The following is a 24,383-nucleotide window of genomic DNA, read 5'->3' on the forward strand; positions in this document are numbered from 1 at the left end:
GGCGTGCTGGTTGGACGTGGTTGTTGTTGATGAAGCAAGAAGAGGCTGATGAAACCTCGTGGAGGGGAGGGGGGTGGGTTGATGGGTGGGTCGGGGTGCGGCGAGGGGCATTTTTCCCTGCCTGGTAGAAAGTGTTGCTAGGCACATTAGAGGTCAGTCGGTAAACAAACTCACTTACCAGTATAATCGCCCGCAAAGACCCTTAAAACCTTTGACGCTACTAAATCCCACCCCCGGATGCTCCTAATTAAAGAGCAGACAGCGGGATGGGCCGCCAAGAAAAACGCTTAAAGATGATCCAGATGGGAACAACTTTATTTATAACGAGTTAAACAACAGAATGTGCCAAACATAAATGTGAAGGAGGACAAAGGCAACTGAATCGATTGAGGCGCTGATGTGCTGACACAAGCACTCTGCTGCCGGCGAGCATCCGCTCAGGTGGTGGCGTCACGAGGCCACCCCCCCCGCCCTTCTGACAACGTGATGGATGGCAAGGAGCGGGTCAGGGTGGGGCCAGGATGCCTTTGTTTGAACAGAGGTAGACACAGGAACGAGGTTGACCATTTGTGTCATGCCTCATTGCATCCATCCTGAAGGCCGCCCTCGATCTCCTCCAATCTCTGAGCCATGGACACCACCAGCATCTTCATCTGATGGGGGGTAGGGGATGGGGGTGGGTGAGATGATGACGGATGAGGCAAAGGAGGAAGTGGACAGGTGGGAAATTAAAGGAGCAGCAGGAAGTAGCGAGGAAGGACGCAGGGAGGTGAGGGGGGGAAAAGGAGGAGAAGGGGGGCGTGAAGATAATTGGGAGCAAGGAGAAGGAGGGGTTCGGGGAGGGTGTGGAGGGGGAAGAGGCAGCGTTTGGCAGGTCAGCGAGTGCACAACCCAAACAAACGTCGACAAAAGTCAGACAGACAGAATACATTAAAATGAGGCTGTCAGACATGTTGTCTCCATACAAACTGTAGACACACATACTTAATAATACAGCAACGCAAAACTACAACTACTTAAATATTAGAAAACCACTAGACCTAGACGTACAGATGATGGCAACCATATATGTACTTGACAAAATCCCAACCCCCTCACAAACAAAAATGTGGCAGGATGAGCGTACTTTCCTCACTTTGCAGTTGACTTTCAACGGGCTCCACTTTTGAGAGAAGAGGTGTTCCAGCCTCCGTCATCATGGACATGATACTGCCACTGACCCGCCCACGGGCAAGGCGAGCCTGCCCCATCTATACGCCTGCCGCTTTCTTTTGCTTTTCTTCAGCAATTAGCCTCACCCAGCATGATGTTCAGGTGTACGTTTAACACTTTAGCACAGGGGTGGGCAAACTACGGCCCGGGGGCCACATCCGGCCCGCCAAGTGCTTGAATACGGCCCGCCTGTTCTTTCATTTAAACTCAACATACAACCTGACATCAAGGCTTGAGCCTTAATAATATAATTAATATAATATTATTAATTATTGACATTATTAATAATTAATAATAATATTAAATAAAATAATAATATTATTAATAATAGTAATTATTTTTAGTAATAATACTAAATAAAAAATATTGAATAATAATAATAATTATTATTGTTATTATAATACATTTAATTTATAACACACTTTACATCAAATAAATCATCTCAAAGTGCACATATAGCAGATTGCATGACACTTTTACATGTAAAACGTGTGTAAAATATACGTGTAAAAATGGACCGTTACGTGTAAAATATTATATAGTCTGCCCCCCCCGTCAATGTTGTTAAATCAATGCGGCCCACAAGTCAAAAAGTTTGCCCACCCCTGCTTTAGCATCACACGGCCCCGCTCCTTCATGTTATGTTGTTGTATGTGATGAAAGTGCAGAGTTAGTGTATATGTCAAAAGGGGATCGAGTACACACTAGGGCGTGTTGGAGCAGAAATGATGCTAATAATAGTATTTTAAACAATAAGATATAAAATAAAAACGTTCAAATAAATGATTAACTCATCGCTTCAACAGAAACGGTTCAGACAAACATTAAAAAAGTTGCGATATTTTGATTTGAGAATTGATTTTAGAGCATGAAGAGCTGGTATTGGAAGTATTGATCTTTCATTATCCATAATATAAGCGTTTTAAAGTGCTCATGGCACCAAAACACCTGTTAATTTTGTTATGATAGCCATTCAAAATAACATTTCAGGGCATATTTATTTATTTACATATTTGTTTGTCTGCTCGTACACCGACATATTTACCCTTTTTAACACAATTTTTCGCCATTAAAAAAAAAAAACAATCCTGTGAGTGAGAAAGTGCTCTTATTCCAAAATGGCAGATGATAGCGCAGAACTATGACAAAATGTTTTATTAAGTAAATACATACTATTACTATTAATACTATTTTGGAAATTGTTTATTTCCCCCCAATTTGTTTTGGTGTCTGCACCCTTGATGTCATCGAGTTCACTTCTAGGTTGCATCCTGCAGAGGTGCTGTTGATTCATCAACTCAATTAGTTCTGGTTTTCTACACTTATTCTTTGACTTTTCCTAAATTGTGTCTATTAGACCTCGAGGGACATAAATGCCACCCTTGTGTATCAAAAGGTCTAATACACAAAGGTCTCCATCATCCCATTATCTCATGGCAGTAATAGCATTTATCATGATCATTAGCAGCGTTATGTGTCAGTGTGGAGCCACATGGAGGAGGACCCCTCAGGCTACACACTTAGCAAATTGGGATATGCAAATATTAGCCTACATATTAGCCGAAGAGCACATGGTCTAAGCTGCAGCACAAATTGGTGGGCGACACCTCTGGGATGATTGACAGAATGTAGTAACACATCAACTACAGCCTTTTTGTTGTCATTAAAAAAGCAGCCAAAAAGACACTGTAACCATATATCCTCAATAACAATGAGAAGAATGAGATCCAATAGACAAGGTGTGCCTTTTGATTGACTGTCACACGTTTATCATTTACCTGGCTAACCACAACAGTGATACTTAGCACTGTAGTTTGTGTGTCATAAGCTGTGCTTTAAAGCTGTCCAAGTTGTTTGTGACACACTCAAAAGATGGATAGATGCCAGTGCAAACACACACACACACACACACACACCACAAACATGTTTTTCTTCTGTAACAAAGATTCCTCCACATGCTCTTCTTTTGTCCCGGTGCTGTAAATAAGAGAGCTCGCTCATACCGCCTCCTACTGGCCAATGTGAAAAGTGGCGTGTATTTTCCCCTTCCAAACAAAGGGTCATTCCTGAGTATCACACTATTACCATGTAGACAAACACCGTCTGGACTTTTTAAGGAATAACCTTCAGGTTGAAGCTTTTAAAACTCAACAATGAAAAGTCTGACATGAAGATTGCGACTGTGAAAGGAACTGTGATTTTTAACATGCACAGTAAATACATTATAGGATGAGCTCATGTCTGAGACTATCTCACTCGGTCATTGATATTGATGACGTCATTGATTAGCCATCAGACTGCTCTTTTGCCGGCATGTTAATATTGTTGTCAGCATGACGTGTTGCTGTTAACACCGTGTCTGCCTGCCCGACGAGACAAAGAGAGAAAATTGTCATTATTTACCTCCAGCAGCTGCTGTTCAACATGGCCTCTGTACTCCAGCGTCACCGGCTGCTCCTTGGGGCCCTCTGCTGCCAACATCTGGCTTGCAGAGCCCAGCACGTAGCTACAGTCAATCAGGGCGATGGAAGAAAGGGGCACAAACAAAAGAAAGAGAAAGGGAAATTTACACCAAAACACACAACAGTGTACACACTTTTGGTGCTTTGTTTTCCGTCATTTCTAGAAGGGCCTGTTTGATATTTCTACACAGTAAAGCATGTTTGGTAGAATGGCAAAAAAACCAGTGTTTGCTCACTTCCTGATTTTTTTTCAGGTTTGTAACACATAAATGGTTCAGATCAAAGAAATTTAAATATTAGTAATTGATAACTGATTCTCCCCATGCGTGTGTGGGTTTTTTCTGGGTACTCCAGTTTCCCCCCACATCCCAAAAACATGCATGCTAGATTAATTGGCGACTTAGGAAAATACACTGCGGTCTGACGAGACAAAAGTTTAACTTTTTGGAAGGTGTGTGCCCCATTACATCTGTAGTTACGTCACATTTCAGAACATCACACCAATAGTAAAATATGGTTGTAGTGTAATTATCTGGGCACTCTTCAGGACCTGGAAGACTTGCTGTGATAAATAGAACCATGAATTCTGCTGTCTACCAAAAAATCCTGAAGGAGAATGTCCGACCATCTGTTGGTGACCTGAAGCTGAAACCAACTTGGGTTCTGCAGCAGGACAATGATCCAAAACACACCAGCAAGTCCACCTCTGAATGGCTGAAGAAAAAGCAAATGAAGACTTTGGAGTGGCCTAGTCAAAGTCCTGACCTGAATCCTATTGAGATGCTGTGGCATGACCTTAAAAATGTGCTTCAATGTGGCTGAATGACAACAATTCTGCAAAGATGAGTGGGACAAAATTCCTCCACAACGCTGGAAGAGACTCATTGCAAGTTATCCCAAACGCTTGATTGCAGTTGTTGCTGCTAGGGATGGCCCAACCAGTTATTAGCTTTAGAGGGCTTTTTCACTTTTTCACACAGGGATAATTTCCATTACTGGCAATGACGCATCAGAAAAATGAGTAAAGTAAATGAGTAAGCACTATCTCAGTGATTTTTGAGCAACACTCATTTTAGGATTAAAAACGATGCTCCCATGCTATGGATAAACTAAACAAATCGACCGACTTGAGTACAGCACACATCAAACCAATCACAATTAAGCATCCCCGTCCACTCGTGACTAGCACCCAGTTCAAGCCCACCTGTCAATGTCGGCAACGTTGAAACAGAACATGTATCTCTTGTGGTCCAGGCTCTTGGGGGTGGAGGAGTAGATCATGCCCAGCACAGAGTGGCAGCCTCGGCACATCAAATCCACAATGAGACTGCGCAGGGAGATCGATAGATGTTATCCTCTAAAACACTTCTATTGTTACATCTCAACACATCAGATGGTTGTAGTGAACACAGATTCTACTTGTATTGAGTGAAGGATCTCAAAATTACTGCTTTGGAGTTTCTTATGGCAAAATGCTTTGAATGACAGCTTCAGTTGGAATCTCTCTGTGGACTTTGCATTGTTTCCCCCGTGCTTGTGTTGGTCTCCTCCAGGTACTCCAGCTTCCTCCCACATCCACAAAACATGTTTGGCTTTAAGAAGTTGTGTGAATTGCTGTTGGTCTATACTATGTGACTGCTGGTGTATCGGGACACTAAAGCCAGTCGGGATAAAAAGCAGCTCACCCGCCACCCCAATGAGGACAAGCTGTATATAAAACGGATGGATGGACGTTTCTTACCAGAGTGAACCTTTGCTGGCTTCATGCAGGCGAGCGTCCTTTCCAACCAAAACATTGTCAGTGACCCCTGAGATGAAAACATGTCAGGATTGTTGGTGTTTTTTTCCGAGTTGAGACTAAACGTGTCGTCTGAGCTCGAATTCAACATTAGTAGAACAGTCACCGTTTAACGTGCTACACTTGTTCCGTAGGCCATAAAACAACTCACGTTTTAACCGTATCTGATTTTGTCCGTCTTCGCTTCCACCCCAAGACAAGGAATCCCCGACAGGGAGCCTGCATTTCCCGCAGATGAACACCACTGGTTCGTCGTCGTCTTCTTCCGTTTGGCCGAATAACTTTTCTCGGACGATAGTGGAGTCCATGCTTTGGGTTTCAAATGTACTGTTTGCACTATTGAGGACGTTAGAAGAAAACTTCCCCCTGGTCGCCATTTTTACATTTGAATGTTGGCGCCGCGACTTGGATACAGGACACACAGCAGCTCTAGGACGTCTTCTTCTTCTACACTTTTGTCGTTTGACGGCGGATGCAAAGCATATTAGTGCAATACCGCCGCCCTTCGGATGTGTATGAGCTCTATGGCTCAAAGGTACAATCAATAAAGAACTCATTTGAAGAATTTGGGAAATAAGAAATTAGAACGAGGCTTTTAAAAACTCGAATATATATTTTATGACGTTATGTTCTGATTATTTGCTTTTGAGCTTGCATTCTGAATGTATATCCCATGTCCGCAGTAGTCGTATATAAATTGTTTTTTTCTCTATTAACTACTGGCAATTTATATGATCATGTTGCACTGTTTCAGGCACATCCTAGCTACAGCATCACATTTTTTTGTCTCGTGCTCAAAGAGCCAATTAAGCAAGATAGTTCGATCTTGTAAGCTTCCGCTTTTGTATTTAATGGCCACCAAAGGATAAACTACTGATTTTTTTTTACCTTATGACATTTTAAAATGTCGCTTACATGCTATTTATAAACAATAGATTAGATGTACTTTTGTTTTTTTCGCTTTTCATTCTCCAAAACCTTCTTGCGGACTTCTTTTTCTAGTTTCTAGTAGGGGTGAACCATCTTCAGTTATTTGTTAACTCTTTTCAAGAAATAAGAAACGTAAACAGACAAAATTAACTATTTTGTTTGTCTGTTGTCTATTGATGAAATACATTGTTTTTCATTGTTTGTGCGATTGGCGAGTAGTTGTAGTCCAAATTTTTGTTTTGTCAAAATGTGTTTACGCGATTTCTAAAGGCGGAAGTATACTACTGTCCTCTCATTGGGTAACAACCCGGAAGTTGGAAGGAAAACGGTGGCGGCGGCGCGAAAATGGAATATAGGAGCTGCTTTTTTATTGTTGACTTGTAAAGCCTGTGTGATTACCCGTCTTTGACAGAGCTATCGTGTTCTTTTTGGCCATGTGCGAAAACATTGATAAGGTAATTATCCCTGTCTTGGGAGCGACTTTATCATTAAAGTTACGTGTGATGTTGTCATGCATGTTGTTCTCAGGTCAACAGCTGGCTAGGTGCTGCGTTCGGGGACCAGGCCGTGCCCCAGTATGAGGTCAATTCAAGAACCGTGGACATTCTGTGCCAGCTGGCTCAGGCCAGCGAGGCCCGTTGCAATGACACGGAGCTGCTGATAGAAGACCTCAACCAGAAAGCGTCAGAGTACCAGGCTGAGGGTGAGACACACTCGAAAATTCATTTTACAACTTTTTACTGCTACACCAATACAAATGTATTGTAGGCGTTTATATTAATTTTGAGTTCTGTGAAAATGAAGCCTCTGGCATACACTGAAGTGAGCGAAGGTTCTTCCAAGCAGGCGCTCATCTCCAGGACGTTCTTCTCCAAGGCGTCGGTCTGTCCTACGCAAGCTTGTCCAAGTCCTCTGTGGTCTACCTGTCTGCTTTAGTGGATAGCGCCATGGTGCTGGGGGTCAGAGACACGTCGCTGTGCAGGTAAACTGTTGTTGTTGATTCTACTTCATTTGCATTCGTAATGGTGCTTCTGCACTGTGCAGCTTCATGCCCGCGCTGAACCGCCTCACCGATGAGCTTCTGGATGCGGAGAAGTCTAAGAGGAAAGTGGAGCGGGAGGTCGTGGCCCTGCGGAAGAGGCTAAGCGCCACTCTGGTGCTGCGCAGCAACTTGCAGGAGTGAGACCACTGAACACCCGTTGATGATGACGTCTGAGTGCGCCCTCTGAACATTTTTGCTTCCATCCAAAGGGATCTCAGCAAAATTGCTGAGAGTCAAGCGGTGGAAAGCGCCAAAGCTGAGGAGAGGCTACTCAGCATGGACTTTGTGAGGGCAAAGGCTAAAGAGCTCCGCATCAGACGGGAGAGCCAAGAGGTACACTTGCAGGCCATTAGATACATAAATATAACAAATTCAGACACATAGAGGAGGTGTATGGATTAGTGCTCATTCTGGTTAGGATAGTTTGTCCTTGCAGGAGGTCTACTTTTCTGATGTGTATCTTGTATTTAAACCGTGCTGCCTCCATGTTGATCTAGGCCCAGCTAGCTTCCAGAAAAATGGACACGTCCCTTACACATCAAGCTTTGGTTGAACTCTCAGAGGTGAGCTCAAGCCACGTTGAAATATAAGACACAAGCCTGACATTCTCCTTTTGTTTCTCAACAGGAAGTGACCACACTGAAGCAAGAAATTCTGCCCTTGAAAAAGAAGCTGGAACCTTACATGGACCTCAGCCCGGTTGGTTGTTTCATCATATTAACACTAGACAGATGTGGGTTCATTGTCTTTGTTGCATCCTGATTGACTGGAAAGGCTTGCAGTGTTTCCCCACAGGAGTACAAGTGATTTGTTGCGGTGGGTTGATGACATAATCATTTAATAATGTGCGAGAGGCTGAGTCTCCTCGTATGGAAGGGCGATTTTTGCTTCCATGTTGGTCCCTAAATGTGTCCAACTACACCAGAAAAGTCGCTACATTTGTCATGAGTTGCTTTATTGAAAAATAGAATATAGAGTGTTCAGAATACTTGCTAAATATAAGTTGCCAAGACTGCTACCTTCTGCTGTGTCAGGGTTTCCTCTACATGTAATTGATCGTGGCGCACCGCCATGACAAAATAAAAGGTAACCGATAGCCACACAGAAAGCTTTCTTGAGCTTCCAGAATCTACACTTATTCCAGTTGTATTTCCTTGGCTTAATTTATTCCACCCCTATGTTCTGCCAGTTGTTGAAAAAAGTAAATAAATAAGTCATAGAAATTTGTCATAATTTTAAAAGATTTCACACACAGCAGCAGCACAACATCGCGGGGGCAGTCCCATGCAGCCCACCACCACAGCTTCAGAACCCTCTTGGGGAAACCATGTATGACCTCTTATCCTCTGACAGACCAGTTGTGTATGAGACCACATCAAATTACAAAATTGAATTTTGCTGTTGTTTTTTTTTATTTTTTACTGAAGAAGACATGCCAGTTTGTATGTTAAAAGTTGAAATAAGCAACTGGCGGGCCAGATACAAGCACTTGGTGGGCCGCAAGTAGCCCCCGGGCCGTAGTTTGCCGCCCCCCGGTTTCTGCCCACAGATACCACCAAATCTTCCTGTGGCGATCCAAAGTGGTGGGCTGCCACAAATGAATGTATGAGAAACACTGCTGATGTGTGCGTCTTTCTGGCGATATGCTCATCCTCCACAGAACCCATCTCTTGCTCGAGTTAAAATAGAAGAAGCAAAAAGAGAACTGGTGAGTATTGTTGGTTTGCATTTACATTACTGGGCTTTGGGTGTCAGCTTTTTATTTTTTTATTTTTTAATGTCAGGCGGCGCTCGACTCCAAACTGGAGATGAACATGGCTTTCAAGTGAAGCGGTGCTAAGTGGTTTGTGAGTTTGTGTTGAAATAAATGTAGCATTTTTCAAATCGTGTGTTTTCATTCATTTAAATTAGGCTATATATATTTAGTTATATGTATATAGTTATATATATATATATACATATGTGTGTGTGTGTGTGTATATATTGTGTGTGTATATATATATATATATATATATATATATATATATATATATATATATATATATATATATAAGCTGAAGCAGCAATGTATTCACATGTCTTCTTCAAATCACAATAAAATAATTCTTTGTTGGCATAGCGTGTAAGTATAAAACCACGTTTATTACAATCGAAGCATGAGCTTTTACTTACGTATCCTGAATTGTTATTTGTAAGGAGGAGATGAGCCAGTAGGGGGCAGTAGTTCAGAGCCACCGTTCTCGTGAAGATGTTTACGGCTTCTTTTCCTTTACTATTCCGTGCTGAAAGTGCGCTCGAGCACGAGCCAAACTCGGTTCAAGTCAATTTTAAATCGGCACGTGCGTTTTAAAGTGGAGGGAAATAAAAGTTAAAAACCGGAAGTAAACAAACCAAATCAAGTGCGTCATTCGACACTTGGCGGCTGGACCACACCCCCTCCCAAAACTCAGCTGTTGTCTCCACATGACACCCCACCCCCGCGCGTCTATCAGTGTGGTACCTGGAGAAGCACCTCAGCACAACTTGTTGCGCACTCGTTTTTCCTCCGCGCCCACAGTACTCGTCTCGCACTTTACTTCCAGTGTTCCGGTTCTCCTCACGGTATCATGTCCAGGGTCCAGCCAGGTCCAGTTGATTCATTAATATGATCTCACAGGGGAGCCATGGGCCACGGACCGGATTTGTTTTACCTGACTTTACTGCTGTGGACGAGACGAGGGAACGGACTGGCTGACTTTTCAAGTAAGAGGATGATGGAGATGTTTTCACAATACTATCATCATCATCACTAATAGGTGATGATTATATTATTATTTTATTATATTTGCAAAGGCAGAATTGTACTGGAATATGGAATATTAACAGTGGTGAACTTATTTTTACACCGTTGAGAACCCTGGTGTTAGTTTTCTTGCCTACCGGTCCCTTCCAGACTACCTGTCCAAGATCCTTAGTAGTCATTCAGTCTACGCCTGCGACGGCCATCCTCTCAGACTTACCTGTCCTCGTCACTCCACCATCTCCATCCACAAGGCCTTCTACGGGAGCGGCCTGCTGGCCCAGTGGTGCCCAGTAGAACCTCCCCCTGTTGTGGTGGCCTGGGACCGCAGCTGCTCGTCTTTGACTGTCCTGCAAGTAGGTGCCTTCAAGGACCTAGTCTAGACCAAGTAGAAATTAGCAAATTTCCCCAGCAGCCATGTTTGTTGTTTGCAATGTTTGCTGGAAGCAGAAGCTGCTGTCAGAGTGTCAGGACCACAGAGACTGTCAGCTGTATGTCAACCACCTGCTCTTTGGACCCGACCCCTGCCCCGGTACCAGCAAGTACCTCCATGTGGACTACATGTGTAAACCAAGTAAGTTGCTCCGAACGACACCTTTTATTCATTTAACCACCAAGTCTCCTACAGTCACCAAGTCCAAAAAAATGTATCATTTAGTTTAACTCGACATTAACGCTACAAGTATCATGTGCTCCTCAGCTGTTGGTGTCAAAGTCATGCATGTTACACTTGTGCTGTTTGGTTTTTTAACAATTAACTCATCAATGCTATTCATGCTGACTCAGCAGTTTCATCCTTGCTGCTATTACAATATTGCTTCTGGTGTTGCTCTACTTGTTCATAAATGACCATGAGGTCAAAGAGAGCTTTGTGCCCCTTTCCACTTTCTCATGCAGTCCAGATAATCATTTATAGTAAAAAAGTCGTAAATAGTAAATATAGTGTACATTCATTCTTTCATTCATTTATTTTCTACCGCTTATCGTCACGAGGGTCGCGGGGGGTGCTGGAGCCTATCCCAGCTGTCTTCGGGCAGGGTACACCCTGGATTGGTGACCAGCCAATCACAGGACACATATAGACAAACAACCATTCACACTCACATTCATACCTATGGACAATTTGGAGTGGCCAATTAACCTAGCATGTTTTTGGGATGTGGGAGGAAACCGGAGTACCCGGAGAAAACCCACGCATGCACGGCGAGAACATGCAAACTCCACACAGAGATGGCTAAGGGTGGGATTGAGACCGGGTCTCCTAGCTGTGAGGGCTGCGCTAACCACTCGACCGCCGTGCAGCCCAATATAGTGTATACATAAATATAAATAATATAATATATATTATGTAATTGGCTGGCGACCAGTCCAAGGTGTACCCCGCCTCTCGCCCAAAGTCAGCTGGGATAGGCTCCAGCACCCCCGCGACCCTCATGAGGATAAGCGGTAGAAAATGAATGAATGAATACATTATATATCTATAATATAAGGCTGCACAGCGGCCGAGTTGTTAGCATGCAGGCCAGGAGAGCGATTCAAGTTTGATTCCACCTCGGCCATCTCTGTGTGGAGTTTGCATGTTCTCCCCGTGCATGCGTGGGTTTTCTCCGGGTACTCCGGTTTCCTCCCACATTCCAAAAACATGCTAGGTTAATTGGCCACTCCAAATTGTCCATAGGTATGAATGTGAGTGTGAATGGTTGTTTGTCTATATGTGCCCTGTGATTGGCTGGCCACCAGTCCAGGGTGTACCCCGTCTCTTGCCCGAAGACAGCTGGGATTGGCTCCAGCACCCCCGCGACCCTTGTGACGATAAGCGGTAGAGAATGAATGAATGAATATAAATATAGTAAAAACAACCAGAACATTTTATTTTTCACATTCCACTTTCTCGTGCACTGCAGATTATTATTTATAGTTTTAAAAAACCTTTAAATAATAGTTTTGCACATTCCACTGTATCATGCAATCTTGATTATTATGTACTGTACAAAAAAAAAAAACAAATAGCATTTTTTCAAATTCCACTTTTTTCGTGTACTCTATATCCATCCATTCATGTAGGGTGTATGCTGAAATATAACTGAGATTAATTTTGATCTTTCAGTTTGGAAAAGGTTATAAGCCATCTCTAAAGCTTTGGGACTCCAGCCAACCATAGTGAGAGTCATTATCCACAAATGTCGAAAACATGTAACAGTGGTGAACCTTTCCATGAGTTAAGGCTGCCTTAGTTAAGGTCGGTGTTCATGACTCCACCATAAGAAAGACACTGGGCAAAAACAGCCTGCATGGGAGAGTTCCAAGACCAAAACCACTGCTGAACATTTTGTGATGATCCCCAAGAACTTTGGGAAAATACTCTGTGGTCTGACGAGACACGAGTAGCTTTGGATTTTTCACCTAATAATACAAAGTTTCATTTAAAAACTGCATTTTGTGTTCAGTTGTGTTGTCATTGACTATTATTTATTTATTAATTAATTTATTATTAACTATTATTTGTATATGTTTGATGATCTGAAATATTTAAGTGTGACAAATCAGGAAGGGGACCAACACTTCTTCACACCGCCGTATGTAATATAATACTAGCTCATATTAGAGGCCTTTACTAGCACCTTAGCTTACAATGGAGTCTATTTATCTTAACACGTATGTTTATCTCACATTTAGCTGAGCACAAAAGGCGAGTGGCGTGTGAGGGCGAGACCATGGTGTTACGCTGTAAGCCCCCCCGGGTGCTGAACATTTATGCAGCTGTCTATGGGAGAGGTCTACACCAGGCTGACACCTGCCCCTCAATCCTGGCCCCAGACCCCCCATTTGGTGAGTAGCTTGTAAATAAAACAAACCAAATGGCAACTACAACACTGGTATAGCACAGCAATCCTTAGAGCCCATGCAACCATGCCCCCTAGTGACTGTGGGTAGTATAGAGGTATCTAAAACAATCTTCAATAAGAGCTATTATCAATTATCACCATATCTTGTTTGAAGCAACTGTGACAATCATCAATTTAGAACATTATAGTGTTCTTTGTTCTTTGAGTACAAAAACACTCGCTAATACTGTATTTGACTGGGGTTCACTATTGCCCCCTGCGGCAGAGAGTGGTAGTGCAATTACACCTTACACCTGAGGTTTTCATGACACAATGAATGCAGTGATGCCACAAAGTACACAGTATCTCTTTACTGCCCCCTACAGACTGCCTGAACTATGACGCCATACAGGTGCTGAACAAGCGGTGCTACAGCAAACAGAGGTGTGCTGTCGCCGTCAGCAACAAAACCTTTAAGGACCCCTGCGCCCCCGGAACCAGGAAGTACCTCAGCGTGCTCTTTTCTTGCGGTAGGACACAAGTATTGATACACGGTTGTCGAATCAATCAATCAGACGCTGAACTGGAGTAGACCAATGAATGAAAAAAAGCTGAGGCCACATTGTCATCCACACATTCTGTCCAGACAGGTTGCCTAGCAACAGTGCTGATTTTTTTTCATATTTACCTCTTACTAGTGCCCTGGACTTTACTGAGGGAGGTGGACGCCAAAATTCTCATCACTTTATCGCCAACAGCAATCACAGAAAAAGGTTAGCTATCTGCTTTTATTGATTGTGTGTTGTGGTTTCATACCCCCCCCCCCCATTCCATTTCATTAGATAGTCAAGATCATCTAACGTCCCGTGTTGTGTTAATGTTAATATGTAGTATTCTACACTGGTCACTAGGTGTCAGTAATGTTGCTGTAATGTCTGGTGAGGCACACAAGTATCAGATTCGATCACCTTAACAACAGGATTTTATTGCAGGTTTGAATTGTCGGGCAACAGCCACAATAAAAACACAAGCTACTCTAATCCCCCCCAACATCACTTACTGACTGCCAGCCTTTCAGGTCCTCTAGATCAGTGGTTTTCTAGTGGGTCAGGACCCGCGGTTCCCATTTTGGGTGGGTCACAGACACAGAGTCAAAAATTCATTTGTTGAAGTTTAACGGTGACTATAGGGGTGTTATTTCATGTCCAGAGAGCTCTACTTATATTAATAAAAACCTTGTTTAGAAGGTCATGAGCAGGTTTCAAAAAGTTTCCATTCACAAGGAAGGAATCCTAATGGGTGGAATTTTTGGAAGCAATTAACCGCCATAAACGAGGGATTACTGTACTCCACCATCACCTTTTAACGCTTCCTTTTTCCGCAGGTCTTCCTGTGGATGTGGACGTACCGCCTTCCAGAGACAAGGACAGCTCAGGAGCGATGATGAGCACCTCCCTCGTCACTTACACCTTCATTAAAGGTCAGTGTAAAGAATATCGCCATTGCGTCAACACACCGGCATCCTTTTATTTACTTGCCAATCCAGAGCATCGCGACATGGCGGCACTGCTTTTCACGTCCAGCGTCTGCGTGGGCCTCGTGGTCACGCTACTCGCCGTATCAGTCCGAGTGACCTGCATGGGGCGCCACAGGCTCGAGGTGTATGAGGATGAAGATGGAGATGAGGAGGATGATAATGATGATGATAATACAGAGAGAAGCTCTTTAGCGGAGAGGAAGGCCGTCTACTACGACTGGGAGGATGTGATGTATGTGAGCGAGGCGGCGGAGAGGGCGGAGAGGATTGAGCGCAGAGAGATGATTGTGCAGGAAATCTGGATGAACGCTTACTTAAACGGAGGCTCCTGTTTATAAAGAAGCGGTGTCATCAAAGATTTTACCCACCTACGGAAGGCTTACTCTCTTCAATCTTTGAATGTAACTGTTTTTATTCATTTTGTATACGTAGCCATTTTATTTATTTACATATAGTGCCAGATGAAGCTAATAATATAAGGTGGAATTGGGTTTGAGGCTGCAAAAACATGCATGTGTATTTTGCTGTTCGCCCTCTAGTGGTAAAAAATGATTACTGTCCCTTTTAACAGGGGAGATTTCGCATAAATGAATGGAAAACATTATTCACTCAAATGAAGGAAAATGTTGCCTTTATCTTGATCTGCACCAAAATGTTGTGGTTGGTTGCCCTGCTAACTAACACTGATGAAGACTCCATTGGCCGAGAACAGACTCTACCTTAAACGTTGACTATTGTATCACTCTCACCAGTGAGGCATCAGGTTTCCGAGTGGGAACTTCCTGCGCCCACACTCGGAGATGCGAGACAAAGAGAGGAAAGGTGTAGCATCCTTGCTGCTGCACTCAATGGCAACTCCTTCTTTGACTGGAATGTTTATTTTCAATGCAGGGTCCACATGTTTGCGTGAAATCCGCTTTATTAAATGTGTGACATCATCACACTTCAGTTCAAACGTTAGATTTTCCAGTGTGTGACATCTTTCCCGGTGTAAAAGGATTATCTGGGCCCCCATTTAATGTTGGTGAGGCCTTGAAACTGTCTTTTCAGGGCCTGTCTGTCAGACCACTCCGAGTCCAGGTATGTGTCGTCGTCGGCTTCTTCTAATTTCTATCAAAATGGATCAAACGGCGTTAAAAATCTGAGTCATGTATGAGCGTGCAGGTGTTTTTGCTCACCTTGAGCTCCTCCTGCCTCCTGTAGTAATGCAGCATCATCTGCTTATGTTGCTCATCGCTCACCAGAGGCTCCCTCGCTGGCGCCCCCTGTCCTTTCTGCAGGGAGCAGCGGGACACCAAGCTTAAAGGGGAGCCATTATGCTCATTTCGGCCCTCTGTATTGAGACGTGGACTCCTATAGAGCAGCGACACATGACGACCCGCAGATCTTCCGGATTCCAGCAGCGTTTCATGGAGTTCTTGCTTCCCACCCAAACTGTTTGTTTAATTTATGTGATTGGTCACACTCCCAAGTGCTCCCAAGGACTTCCGGACAGCTGCCGAACCCATTTTGTATGATGACACTGATAAATTGTTACTTAATGCTTGCTCTTCAACACGACCGAGTAATGTTGGAAGAGTGTCAGACTTCAGCAACAGTTTGGCGGATTGTCCAGCTTCATAGCGTCCAGCTTTCACTAAACAGCCCCGTGTGTCGTTGACAGATGAGAATAATTGGCACAAACCTCATGATCTGATGCTTTGGCATCGTTTAACATCAGAATCCAACATTCGAACTACATTTATTGGTCACCAAAGAGGAAAAGGATAATAGGTCCCCTCTAAACGCATCTTTTTTTTTTTTTTTTTAATGAGAATAACCTAGTCTCACCTTTTGGATTTTCACCACAAGCTTGGTCTTGTCATTCTTGCCAATGTAGTCCTGCAGCTTCTTGCCTCTTTGTATCTCTTTGGCAGCCCACCATAGCTGGCACTCCTCCTCCTCCAGCACCTGGAGTGACGCCTGGGGTCGGTAAAAGAGGGCAAAGGAAGTTCGGGTGATTCTGGATCCTCGCGAGTCAGAGTGGGGGAGTCGGTACTGACCTGCGTCCCTGAGAGGTCCTCGCGGTCTTCAAACTCCATCCGTATGGGGTCATGAGGGGGCAGCCCCATAGGGTACACAATCATGGTGGCCCCCCTGAGCTGGTCCAGGCCTTCTTTCACCATCGCCATGGTGACGCAAACATTGGCTTCCGCTTGTTTCTTTAAGGAGGAAAAGAGTCAAATGAACATTTGAAGTAGACATGTCCACTTTTAGAATGAAGCCGTACTCACTTTGGAGATGAGCGCTTTGACCTCGTCCACCGTTTTAAGTAACACTTCTTTCATTTTGTCATTTGGAGCTAACACGGAGCAGAAATAAATCAATAAAACAACAACTTTCATCGATCAAATGTGAGAACCAACCATGTCCGTTCCGCCTGCCGATGTCATCCTTCTTGAAGACGGCGCCGCCGCTGGGCACGCACTTCTCCTCCCACTCGTCTTTCAGCTTCAGCTCCACGATCTGCTCGTCCGTCAGGCCTTGCATGTTTGGAGGGAGTGTGATGCCATGCTCGGCCAGCTCGGTCAGCTCTAAAGGAAGCACCCAATATCAAAGGCATTGCAGTATTTTGCATGTCATTCCAGAACAAGATTTAAGGTGACCGACAGGGGAGAACACGCTGCAAAGGTGTCCAAACCACGGCAGGCACCATTTTGCTACATAAACACACAAAACTAATGCTTAAGTAAAGTGCTGCATATGCCCAAACCACACAAAACCCCAAAACAAGTGCATGAGGGAAATGCCTACATGAGTAAAAGGGTTCCTTACCTGAACATATGCGGCCCACTTTGAGTCTTCCGTTATAAATGGCCGTGATTTCCTGTAGCAGAACGTCCACGGGGGCGTCCACACTGGCGGCCAAGAGAAACTGACTCTCATCTCCGCGTTTCACATGCAGAATCACCATTTTGTCCCTAAAGACAAACACCAAAAATAAAGAAAGGTTGTTGAATAAAGGTGCACGTGTCTCTGGTGGACCGACTGCTATCACGGATACACAACAACAATGTAACCATAGCAACAGCCCCGCCTCTGCATTCTAGAATGTACTGAGAGGCAAGCATGCTAGCTCACTTCGGCTAATCGAGTAACCCACCTTGATAATGAAACAAAAGCAACATAAATGTATCTTCTCGCGGCGATGGCTCAATTATTTGAAACATATTTAAATCGTTTAAATAAAATATACCCTGCACGAAATACTACTATCGTATTGCCGTAGGGAAAATGTCGGCTAACTAGCTAGATGAATTAAACTGTACCAATGGGATGTTTATATTAGATAACTCCTATGTATGCATTTACGTTGGAAATTAACTACTTGGGTTTTTTTTCACTTGTAAGGCGATTAATCGTTGACAGCATCATAAGAGTTCCCTTTATTTTAGCCGGCTCGCTCGCTCTCCCTGACACATTCCGTAAAAGCTCACTCCACAAACCAAAAAATAGACGTACCTTCTGTCCAAATAGCAGACCCCAGTCTTTCACATTTGTTGACAAGTTGTGACTGAGCAACTCACATGTGTACAGTACTCGCTTCTGTGTGTACGAGTGCAGCATTTCTTCTTCTTTCCTAAAACGGCAGGATCAAGTACTCGACACGGTGTTGCTCCATCTAGCGGCCAATAGTGTTACTACTAAGCTGTTTTAAGTTGATAGATAAGAAATAACACATTTGCCATAATTTAAGTGTAAAGTGTATTTATAAAAAGCTGTATATGTATCTGTTGGATAGAGACAAAACTCAGCTGAGTTCCATTTTTTTAATTATTTTTGCATACATATAACATAAACTGCTTTATACATAGATGTGCAACCGGTTGTACACTTTAAATATGGAATATTTCTGGATATCAACATGAACAGCAGATTCATGTTTGCTCTTTAATACACATAGATTATGTTCACCAGCACAGTTCATCATAATTATTCACTATGGATTATAATCATTAAAAAGGGGACACGGACCTCACAAACGGAGCAATTTTGTTTGCTATAAAATCTTGAATGTGACACAAAGCGCTGGCTCGTCGCCTATTGCGAACTATGATAAAGATATTTTGATATATTTTCTACGTCACAAACAAATGATACTTTAAGAGCAGTGAATGGAGATTATTTTGAAACCACACACAGAGGGGGATAAAGTTAGTTAACGGATGTCTGCCATGATTAGTCAATATTGATCATATTTGTGGTGACTGTTGCGTGTTGTGCACTCACACCTGGCACGTGGCATCACCCCGCACACTTCACTAACACTGTTGCAGGGACACTCAACACGTCAATCAATCAGACGAATGTTTGCAGCGGGGGGGGGGGGGGGCGGGGGGGGTACTTGCTGTAGGCTAGTGACTACGCTGTCTGGAAAGGAGAAGTAAACACCTTGGACCTTGTGGGGGGGCGGGGGGGTTCACTGCCGACTGTGCACCGACACTCACACAACACTAGCACGACAAACAAAATGCACCTTGAACACAACACGTCACAGCTCACCACAGTTACCACGTATTATTCAGTTAGCACTATGGCTTTAAAGAGGACTTGGAAAATGTGCCCTTTTATGTAGTGGATGACACACACGCACGCACACACACAAATGTGTTGTTGCTTTTGACGGGGGGGGGGGGGGTATACAAAACCAAATCCCTCTGGTGTGTGGCATGTGCAGCCTCAGTGCAAACACAAACGTACACAAACGTATGGTTCCTACCTCAACACTATGTATAGACTGGTTGCAGAGCAGCTGAGCGGCGCGGGGCGCGACAGTGACGGGACTCAGTGCAACGTGGAATACATTCATAAGAAGAGCGGCGCCTACAACGCAGCGATGGACGCCGAGACGAGACGGAATGAAACGCGACAAACCAAACAGTACGCGTGTTTGATATTGCACAGGCGCTTGTAGATAATGTGCACATAGATATAGTTTCATTTAAAAAATAAACATTTAAAACGCTAAGGGAGTAAACTGGAAGATGAGAGCGCACGTGCGGGCTCTTGTGATACTGACACATAATTCCATCCCTGGGTTTCCGACGGGAATCAGTCTTAAATACTCTTTCACACACATCAACTGTTTCTGTACGTCTAAGATAAATGTATACGTGTCTGGATGTTGGCTTCTCAGGTCATCTTTCCGTCAGCTCGCTGGGGAAGAGGCAGCTTTGACTGGACCCGTCTGGGAGCTTCCGTGATGGGACGGGAGGAGGGAGTGTCGGGAATGTCGACACAGGGGTCGGGGTTAACCAGTCCAGCTCGGTGAGAGGGGTGGAGCTAGAGGGCAGAGTTTGGCTGGCCAAAGCCTGGGGGGGTTTAGCGGGGAGAGGGAAGTCGAAGTCATCGTTGAAGGTCACCCACTGCTGCGCTGGTTTGCCCTTCTGGGGAGGCGGATTACGGCGGGGCGGGAGCATGGGCGGGAGGGACGATGGAGGGCCCGAAGGCAGGGCGGGGGCCGGTGAGGGTGCAAACAGGGACATGGTTCTAGAGAGAGGCTTGGGGGCCGCTGCAGGGGTGGGAATGAGAGGCTCGGAAAGTGCTGACCACTGGGGGTGTGGCGTCTGGGTGATGAAGTCCAGTGGCTGGCGAGCTGGAAGCGGCTGCTGCTGCGCCTGCGGCCCGGTGAACGGGTTGGTGCTGCTGGGTCGGGCTGGGAGCGGGTCAGCTGTGAACGGGTTGGGTGAGGCCCGTAGTGCCTCCTGGGAGCGACTGCGAGGCATGGAAGGGGGAGGCGGAAGCAGGGTGGCGGCCAGTGAGGATGAGGCGGGGGAATGAGGCAGGGTTAAGGAATTGGGAACTGAGGCAGGAGTCCTCAGCGAGGATCCTCGGGTCAGGGATTGGGTGGTCTGCCAGGGAGAAGACGACGAGGGGAGGAAGTCGAAGGCGTCGAAGGGGTTGGGCTTCCACTGGACGCCATTGAGTCCGTTGGTCTGATAATGAAACACACACAAAGCATCAGTCGCCATCTCAAGCGGCAACTTTGGATCCGATGCTGGGATCCGCTATGTAAGCGTCACAGGGACGTCACGGGGACGTCACGGGGACATCACACGGTGTACCGCCAGAACGCAACAAACAATGGAGGATGTCTTTTGTGTTCTTCCCATTCTGGAAGTCATCAGTGCCCTCAATCAACACACTACACTGTGTAGTGTGTACTGTGTAGCCCCCGCCCCAATTCGGTAGCCTACTTCCTGTTTGGTGGTAACTAGAAAGAAACTAGCAGAGATGAATGAAGTCCTACATAGACTAAGATGGTGCCATAACCTACACAACCATAAAACATGTACACACATATGAAGGAAACATATCACAATAAACAGACTTTCTTCTGTTCAACAACAACAGAAAGACAAAAAGAGTGGAAAGCGTTTATGTCAACGCGACTTAGACTGGCGTCAACATAAGCGGTTGTCGACATAATGGAAACTCGGCAGTGTTTGCCCGTGGCCAGACACGTACAGAAAGGAGAGCAAACTAAGAAGGAAACGTGAGAGGTGGACAGAGGAGGTGCAGCGTGCTATGGAGGATAGATGTCAAGTACCTGTCAGCCTGACGGCTTCTCCGGCTTGGAAGAGAAAGACAAAGGAGTCAAGGGAGACAAAAGCAAGAAGACATTAAGCTTGAGAAGAAGAAGAGAGAGAAGCTCCTTCCATGTTTATCTTTCTACCTCCCGAGTGCAACATCACAATCACAAGAAAGGTGACACCTACCTGGGCGGCTGAGTCGGCCTTGGTGGCGTCCGGCGGCAGAGCGTGATGGGAGCGGGAACGTGGCGGCGGTTTTGGGGAGGCCAGATTGTGAGCAGGACCAGAGGCGGTGGCGGCAGTAGGGGGAGGAGCCACGGCTGGCGTGGGCTGCATCGGGGGAGGCAGGTGAGACGGAACCGGGGCAGCAGGCTGGGGTTGTGTGGGTGCCGGCGCTCTCACAGGAGGGGGCGCTGTTGGAGCAGCTCCTGATGCCACCAAAGAAATGAGTTGAGTCTTAAGGAGTCGAAAGGACATACCGTGGCCAATAAACACACGGCCTCACCTGAAGGAGGATCAGGCGTCATGGCGGGGCCACCCGGCCCTGGTCGCGGGGCTCCTGGGTGGGTGTCAGTGATGGGTCGAGGGGCTCCTGGGTGCACCTCTGGGATGGGGCGGGGAGCGCCTGGGTGGGATGGAGGAGGAGGGCGAGATTGTGGGGGCATGCTGATCACGCCGGCTCGAGGAGGAAGGTTCTAGAGCGAGCGAACATCATCGTCAGCATCACCAGCTCCGCCATCACTTGGATTTCTGTGAGGAGTTTGGCTAAAAACTCACCGGCCTTGCAGCGCCTGCTAGTCCAGGAGGTCCTGAGATGACCTGGCCTCGACCTGAAAGCGTTCAGAAGGACAAACAACTTGGATAACTGTTGCCTCCTCTAGATGGATGAATTAGCTGCAGTGACAAACTGTTAAAATGTGAAAAGATTTCCCACATAGACAAGAAATGTCTGCTGGGCACTTGGCCTGGACAATGAGGTTGATGAATCAATCACAAAGTAGATGGAAATGGACTTGATCATTTTGCCGGTGTCATGACATCGCCACGTGGATGTGTGTCTGTGTTCCTTGTCTCCTGCCTCCACCCAGGCAGGAAGAGGATTCATTCCGTGTATTGTTACCGTAGGCCCCATCTCATGTATCGTCTCATATTTGCATATTTTGTCGCTGCAACATCCTCTTGTCCCATTCTCTATTTTCCTTTGGCCCACTAATCCCAACTCTGCGGCCCGTGTCGCCATTGACGTGAGGTATTTTTTGGAGGTGCGTGCCCAGCTCCACCGGAGGGTCTGCCAGGGGAGAAGCCAGCCGCTGGAGCATAACGAAGCCTCTGCAGTATTCTGTTGTTGCGTAAATGCTCCATTATGTTCTCCACGGCCGACTTGGTCATTAAGAATGACTCAGCGACTCGCTGCAGGAGGTCCGGAGGCAAGGGGGCAGGCCAAACTGCTGACTAAACACTTTTTCACTATTGTCTCTCAGCACCAAGCTCATGTGTGAAAGAACATGTTCCCACGCCACTTTGAGGCAGACTTCCAGTGAACACGTCTATCCCTGCCGGTGATGCAACGTGATGCTCTACGGCACTCACCTGCAGCGGCATCGGACCGAGGGAGAGCCGGACTTTTTGATCCTTTGCAGCACAACGGGAACCAAAACACACAATTGTCATACACAGATTGCAACATCAAAACTGTCCAGGAAGCGCTATGCGACATAGGCTGTTGAGACGACTAAAGGGACCAGCTAGCATGCATGTATGGGCTGCTGATGGAGGATGCACTAGAAGCATCTATTTCACGCTCTAAGCCTTCCTGCTAGGACAAAGGATCTTAATAGTGCTTTGTTAATTCCATCACTGTAACAACGACCACAGCTTCTTGGAAACATCTTAGAGTGGTTATGGTTTGCAACAAGCCTCTAATCGTGTAAGCGTGATGGAAGGCAGGTCATAAAGCGCATTAGGAAAACAGCAGACATGTTACCTCCTGAGTCCTTTCTAACAGGTATGGGGCTCATGCCTCCTTCGGAGGGGGAGGGATGAGACACCGTGAAGTAAAAGTGAAAGTGTTAACATCGCTCTGCTTCATTCAGCTGGCTGACCTGACCAGAAAAGTGCGACAGTATTACGCTACCTGAAGGTGGCGGTGGGCGCTGGGGGGGTGCAGGTCTTGCTGGGGGTGCATTAGGCCGAGGAGGCGGCGGGCGTTTGGGCTCCAGGCTTTGCGGTGTCGGCGCACCAGGCTGGAAGTCCACAGGAGGTCCTGTGCAAACGAGGAAAACGGGTTCATATGTTACAATGAATTTTCATATATTTATCTCAAATTTACATCAAATGTTTATCCGTCTTTCTTTTGTCATCAGCCTACCTCCTGTTTTGTGGAGGATACCAACTAGTGGTGGTGGATGTCATAAGATCTTGGAGATTAAAACGTGAAGGTATTTCTGGTTTAATAGAAAATCTGTCGTGCAGGACCGGGGCTGTCTATCAGACTATGGCATCGCTACTGTGACTGATAATGATGATAATACACGTAGTATGGAAGTGGCCTTGGACAACATGGACCTACCGTGTGATGGTCGGACTGGTTGAGCGGAGCGCCCGGGCCTGATGGGTGCTACGGGCTCCCCGTGGGTGGGGGAGGAGCAAGGGCTGCTGCGAGGGGAAGGGAGAGGAGAAGATCCAGGTCCAGAGCCCACTGATGGCTGGAGGTGCTGAGGAAGGATGGCCTCCACCTCCTCATCCACGTCACCTGATAAAAATAAGACAAACGGGTCAGAATGTACTTTGAACGCAGCCTTTCATGCTTGCACCCTTCCTCACCCTCCATGTCGTAGTCATCGTCACCCATGTCGGCGTCCTCAGCCAGCAGGGTGGAGCTGGCCGACGTTGGGATGCTCCCGCAGATCCTCTCCACGCTCATCTCCTCCTCCAGACTCTTGATCCAGCCGGGACTCTTCAGGCGGATGTCAATCACCTTGCCAAGGACCTGCGGTGATGTCACCAGAAAAGGACATGGTTGTTACGCTAAGAATGTTCCTAAAGCTACAAAGTGCTTCATATTATTAGAGACTTACAGTTGAAGCGCTCAGTGACAGAGCAGCAAGAGCAGAGTAACCCTCCAGGAAGGTCACCCACATCTTCTCCTCCACAAACCTGCAGCACAAGAATATTTGCCTTAAATGTGGCGAGCGTGAGAGCAGTACATGTCCGTGTCAGGATGTCA

At 45.7% G+C, this 24,383-nt stretch overlaps 5 protein-coding genes across 10 annotated transcripts in view; 2 read left to right on the forward strand and 3 right to left on the reverse strand.

Moving 5' to 3' along the window:
• Positions 1–297: 297 nt before the first annotated feature.
• mis18a (MIS18 kinetochore protein A) lies at positions 298–6,212 on the reverse strand. Its single transcript, XM_058088255.1, has 5 exons — positions 5,624–6,212; positions 5,416–5,482; positions 4,879–5,001; positions 3,616–3,718; positions 298–653 (listed from the first exon to the last, which is right to left on the reverse strand). Exons 1-5 carry the CDS (start codon positions 6,027–6,029, stop codon positions 573–575), a joined length of 780 nt encoding a protein of 259 aa, XP_057944238.1. The 5' UTR covers positions 6,030–6,212; the 3' UTR covers positions 298–572.
• Positions 6,213–6,641: 429 nt separating this feature from the next.
• Positions 6,642–9,328, forward strand: haus1 (HAUS augmin-like complex, subunit 1). Its single transcript, XM_058088254.1, has 9 exons — positions 6,642–6,857; positions 6,931–7,105; positions 7,249–7,384; positions 7,447–7,581; positions 7,654–7,777; positions 7,942–8,007; positions 8,072–8,143; positions 9,105–9,152; positions 9,229–9,328. The coding sequence occupies exons 1-9, from the start codon at positions 6,837–6,839 to the stop codon at positions 9,271–9,273; spliced, it is 822 nt and encodes a 273-aa protein (XP_057944237.1). The 5' UTR covers positions 6,642–6,836; the 3' UTR covers positions 9,274–9,328.
• Positions 9,329–9,890: 562 nt separating this feature from the next.
• eva1c (eva-1 homolog C (C. elegans)) lies at positions 9,891–17,766 on the forward strand. 3 transcript variants are annotated; one of them, XM_058086493.1, is made up of 8 exons: positions 9,891–10,186; positions 10,377–10,579; positions 10,674–10,797; positions 12,900–13,052; positions 13,435–13,578; positions 13,747–13,821; positions 14,433–14,528; positions 14,595–17,766. In XM_058086493.1, the coding sequence occupies exons 1-8, from the start codon at positions 10,108–10,110 to the stop codon at positions 14,921–14,923; spliced, it is 1,203 nt and encodes a 400-aa protein (XP_057942476.1). In that variant the 5' UTR covers positions 9,891–10,107; the 3' UTR covers positions 14,924–17,766. The 3 variants fall into 3 exon arrangements, with proteins under 3 accessions (XP_057942476.1, XP_057942475.1, XP_057942477.1); XM_058086492.1 differs by having other exon boundaries at positions 14,433–17,766; XM_058086494.1 differs by lacking the exon at positions 12,900–13,052 and having other exon boundaries at positions 14,433–17,766.
• cfap298 (cilia and flagella associated protein 298) lies at positions 14,010–18,230 on the reverse strand. Its single transcript, XM_058086495.1, has 8 exons — positions 18,087–18,230; positions 17,400–17,545; positions 16,991–17,158; positions 16,859–16,926; positions 16,628–16,786; positions 16,416–16,547; positions 15,764–15,859; positions 14,010–15,695 (listed from the first exon to the last, which is right to left on the reverse strand). The coding sequence occupies exons 2-8, from the start codon at positions 17,536–17,538 to the stop codon at positions 15,585–15,587; spliced, it is 873 nt and encodes a 290-aa protein (XP_057942478.1). The 5' UTR covers positions 17,539–17,545; positions 18,087–18,230; the 3' UTR covers positions 14,010–15,584.
• Positions 18,231–18,380: 150 nt separating this feature from the next.
• synj1 (synaptojanin 1) overlaps positions 18,381–24,383 on the reverse strand; it is a 42,001-nt gene continuing 35,998 nt past the window's right edge. For 3 of the 4 annotated variants that reach the window (XM_058086488.1, XM_058086489.1, XM_058086490.1), the window contains 10 exons: positions 24,235–24,313; positions 23,981–24,146; positions 23,727–23,909; positions 23,292–23,420; positions 23,142–23,180; positions 22,748–22,789; positions 21,935–21,987; positions 21,663–21,852; positions 21,344–21,585; positions 18,381–20,560 (listed from right to left, as the gene is read on the reverse strand). In XM_058086488.1, coding sequence (XP_057942471.1) covers positions 19,763–20,560; positions 21,344–21,585; positions 21,663–21,852; positions 21,935–21,987; positions 22,748–22,789; positions 23,142–23,180; positions 23,292–23,420; positions 23,727–23,909; positions 23,981–24,146; positions 24,235–24,313 — 1,921 coding nt within the window. In that variant the 3' untranslated portion in view covers positions 18,381–19,762. The remainder of the gene's footprint in view (positions 20,561–21,343; positions 21,586–21,662; positions 21,853–21,934; positions 21,988–22,747; positions 22,790–23,141; positions 23,181–23,291; positions 23,421–23,726; positions 23,910–23,980; positions 24,147–24,234; positions 24,314–24,383) is intronic. The other variant, XM_058086487.1, reaches the window with a different exon arrangement.

Source organism: Doryrhamphus excisus, chromosome 11, assembly GCF_030265055.1.
Source record: "Doryrhamphus excisus isolate RoL2022-K1 chromosome 11, RoL_Dexc_1.0, whole genome shotgun sequence".
NCBI classification, from domain to species: domain Eukaryota; kingdom Metazoa; phylum Chordata; class Actinopteri; order Syngnathiformes; family Syngnathidae; genus Doryrhamphus; species Doryrhamphus excisus.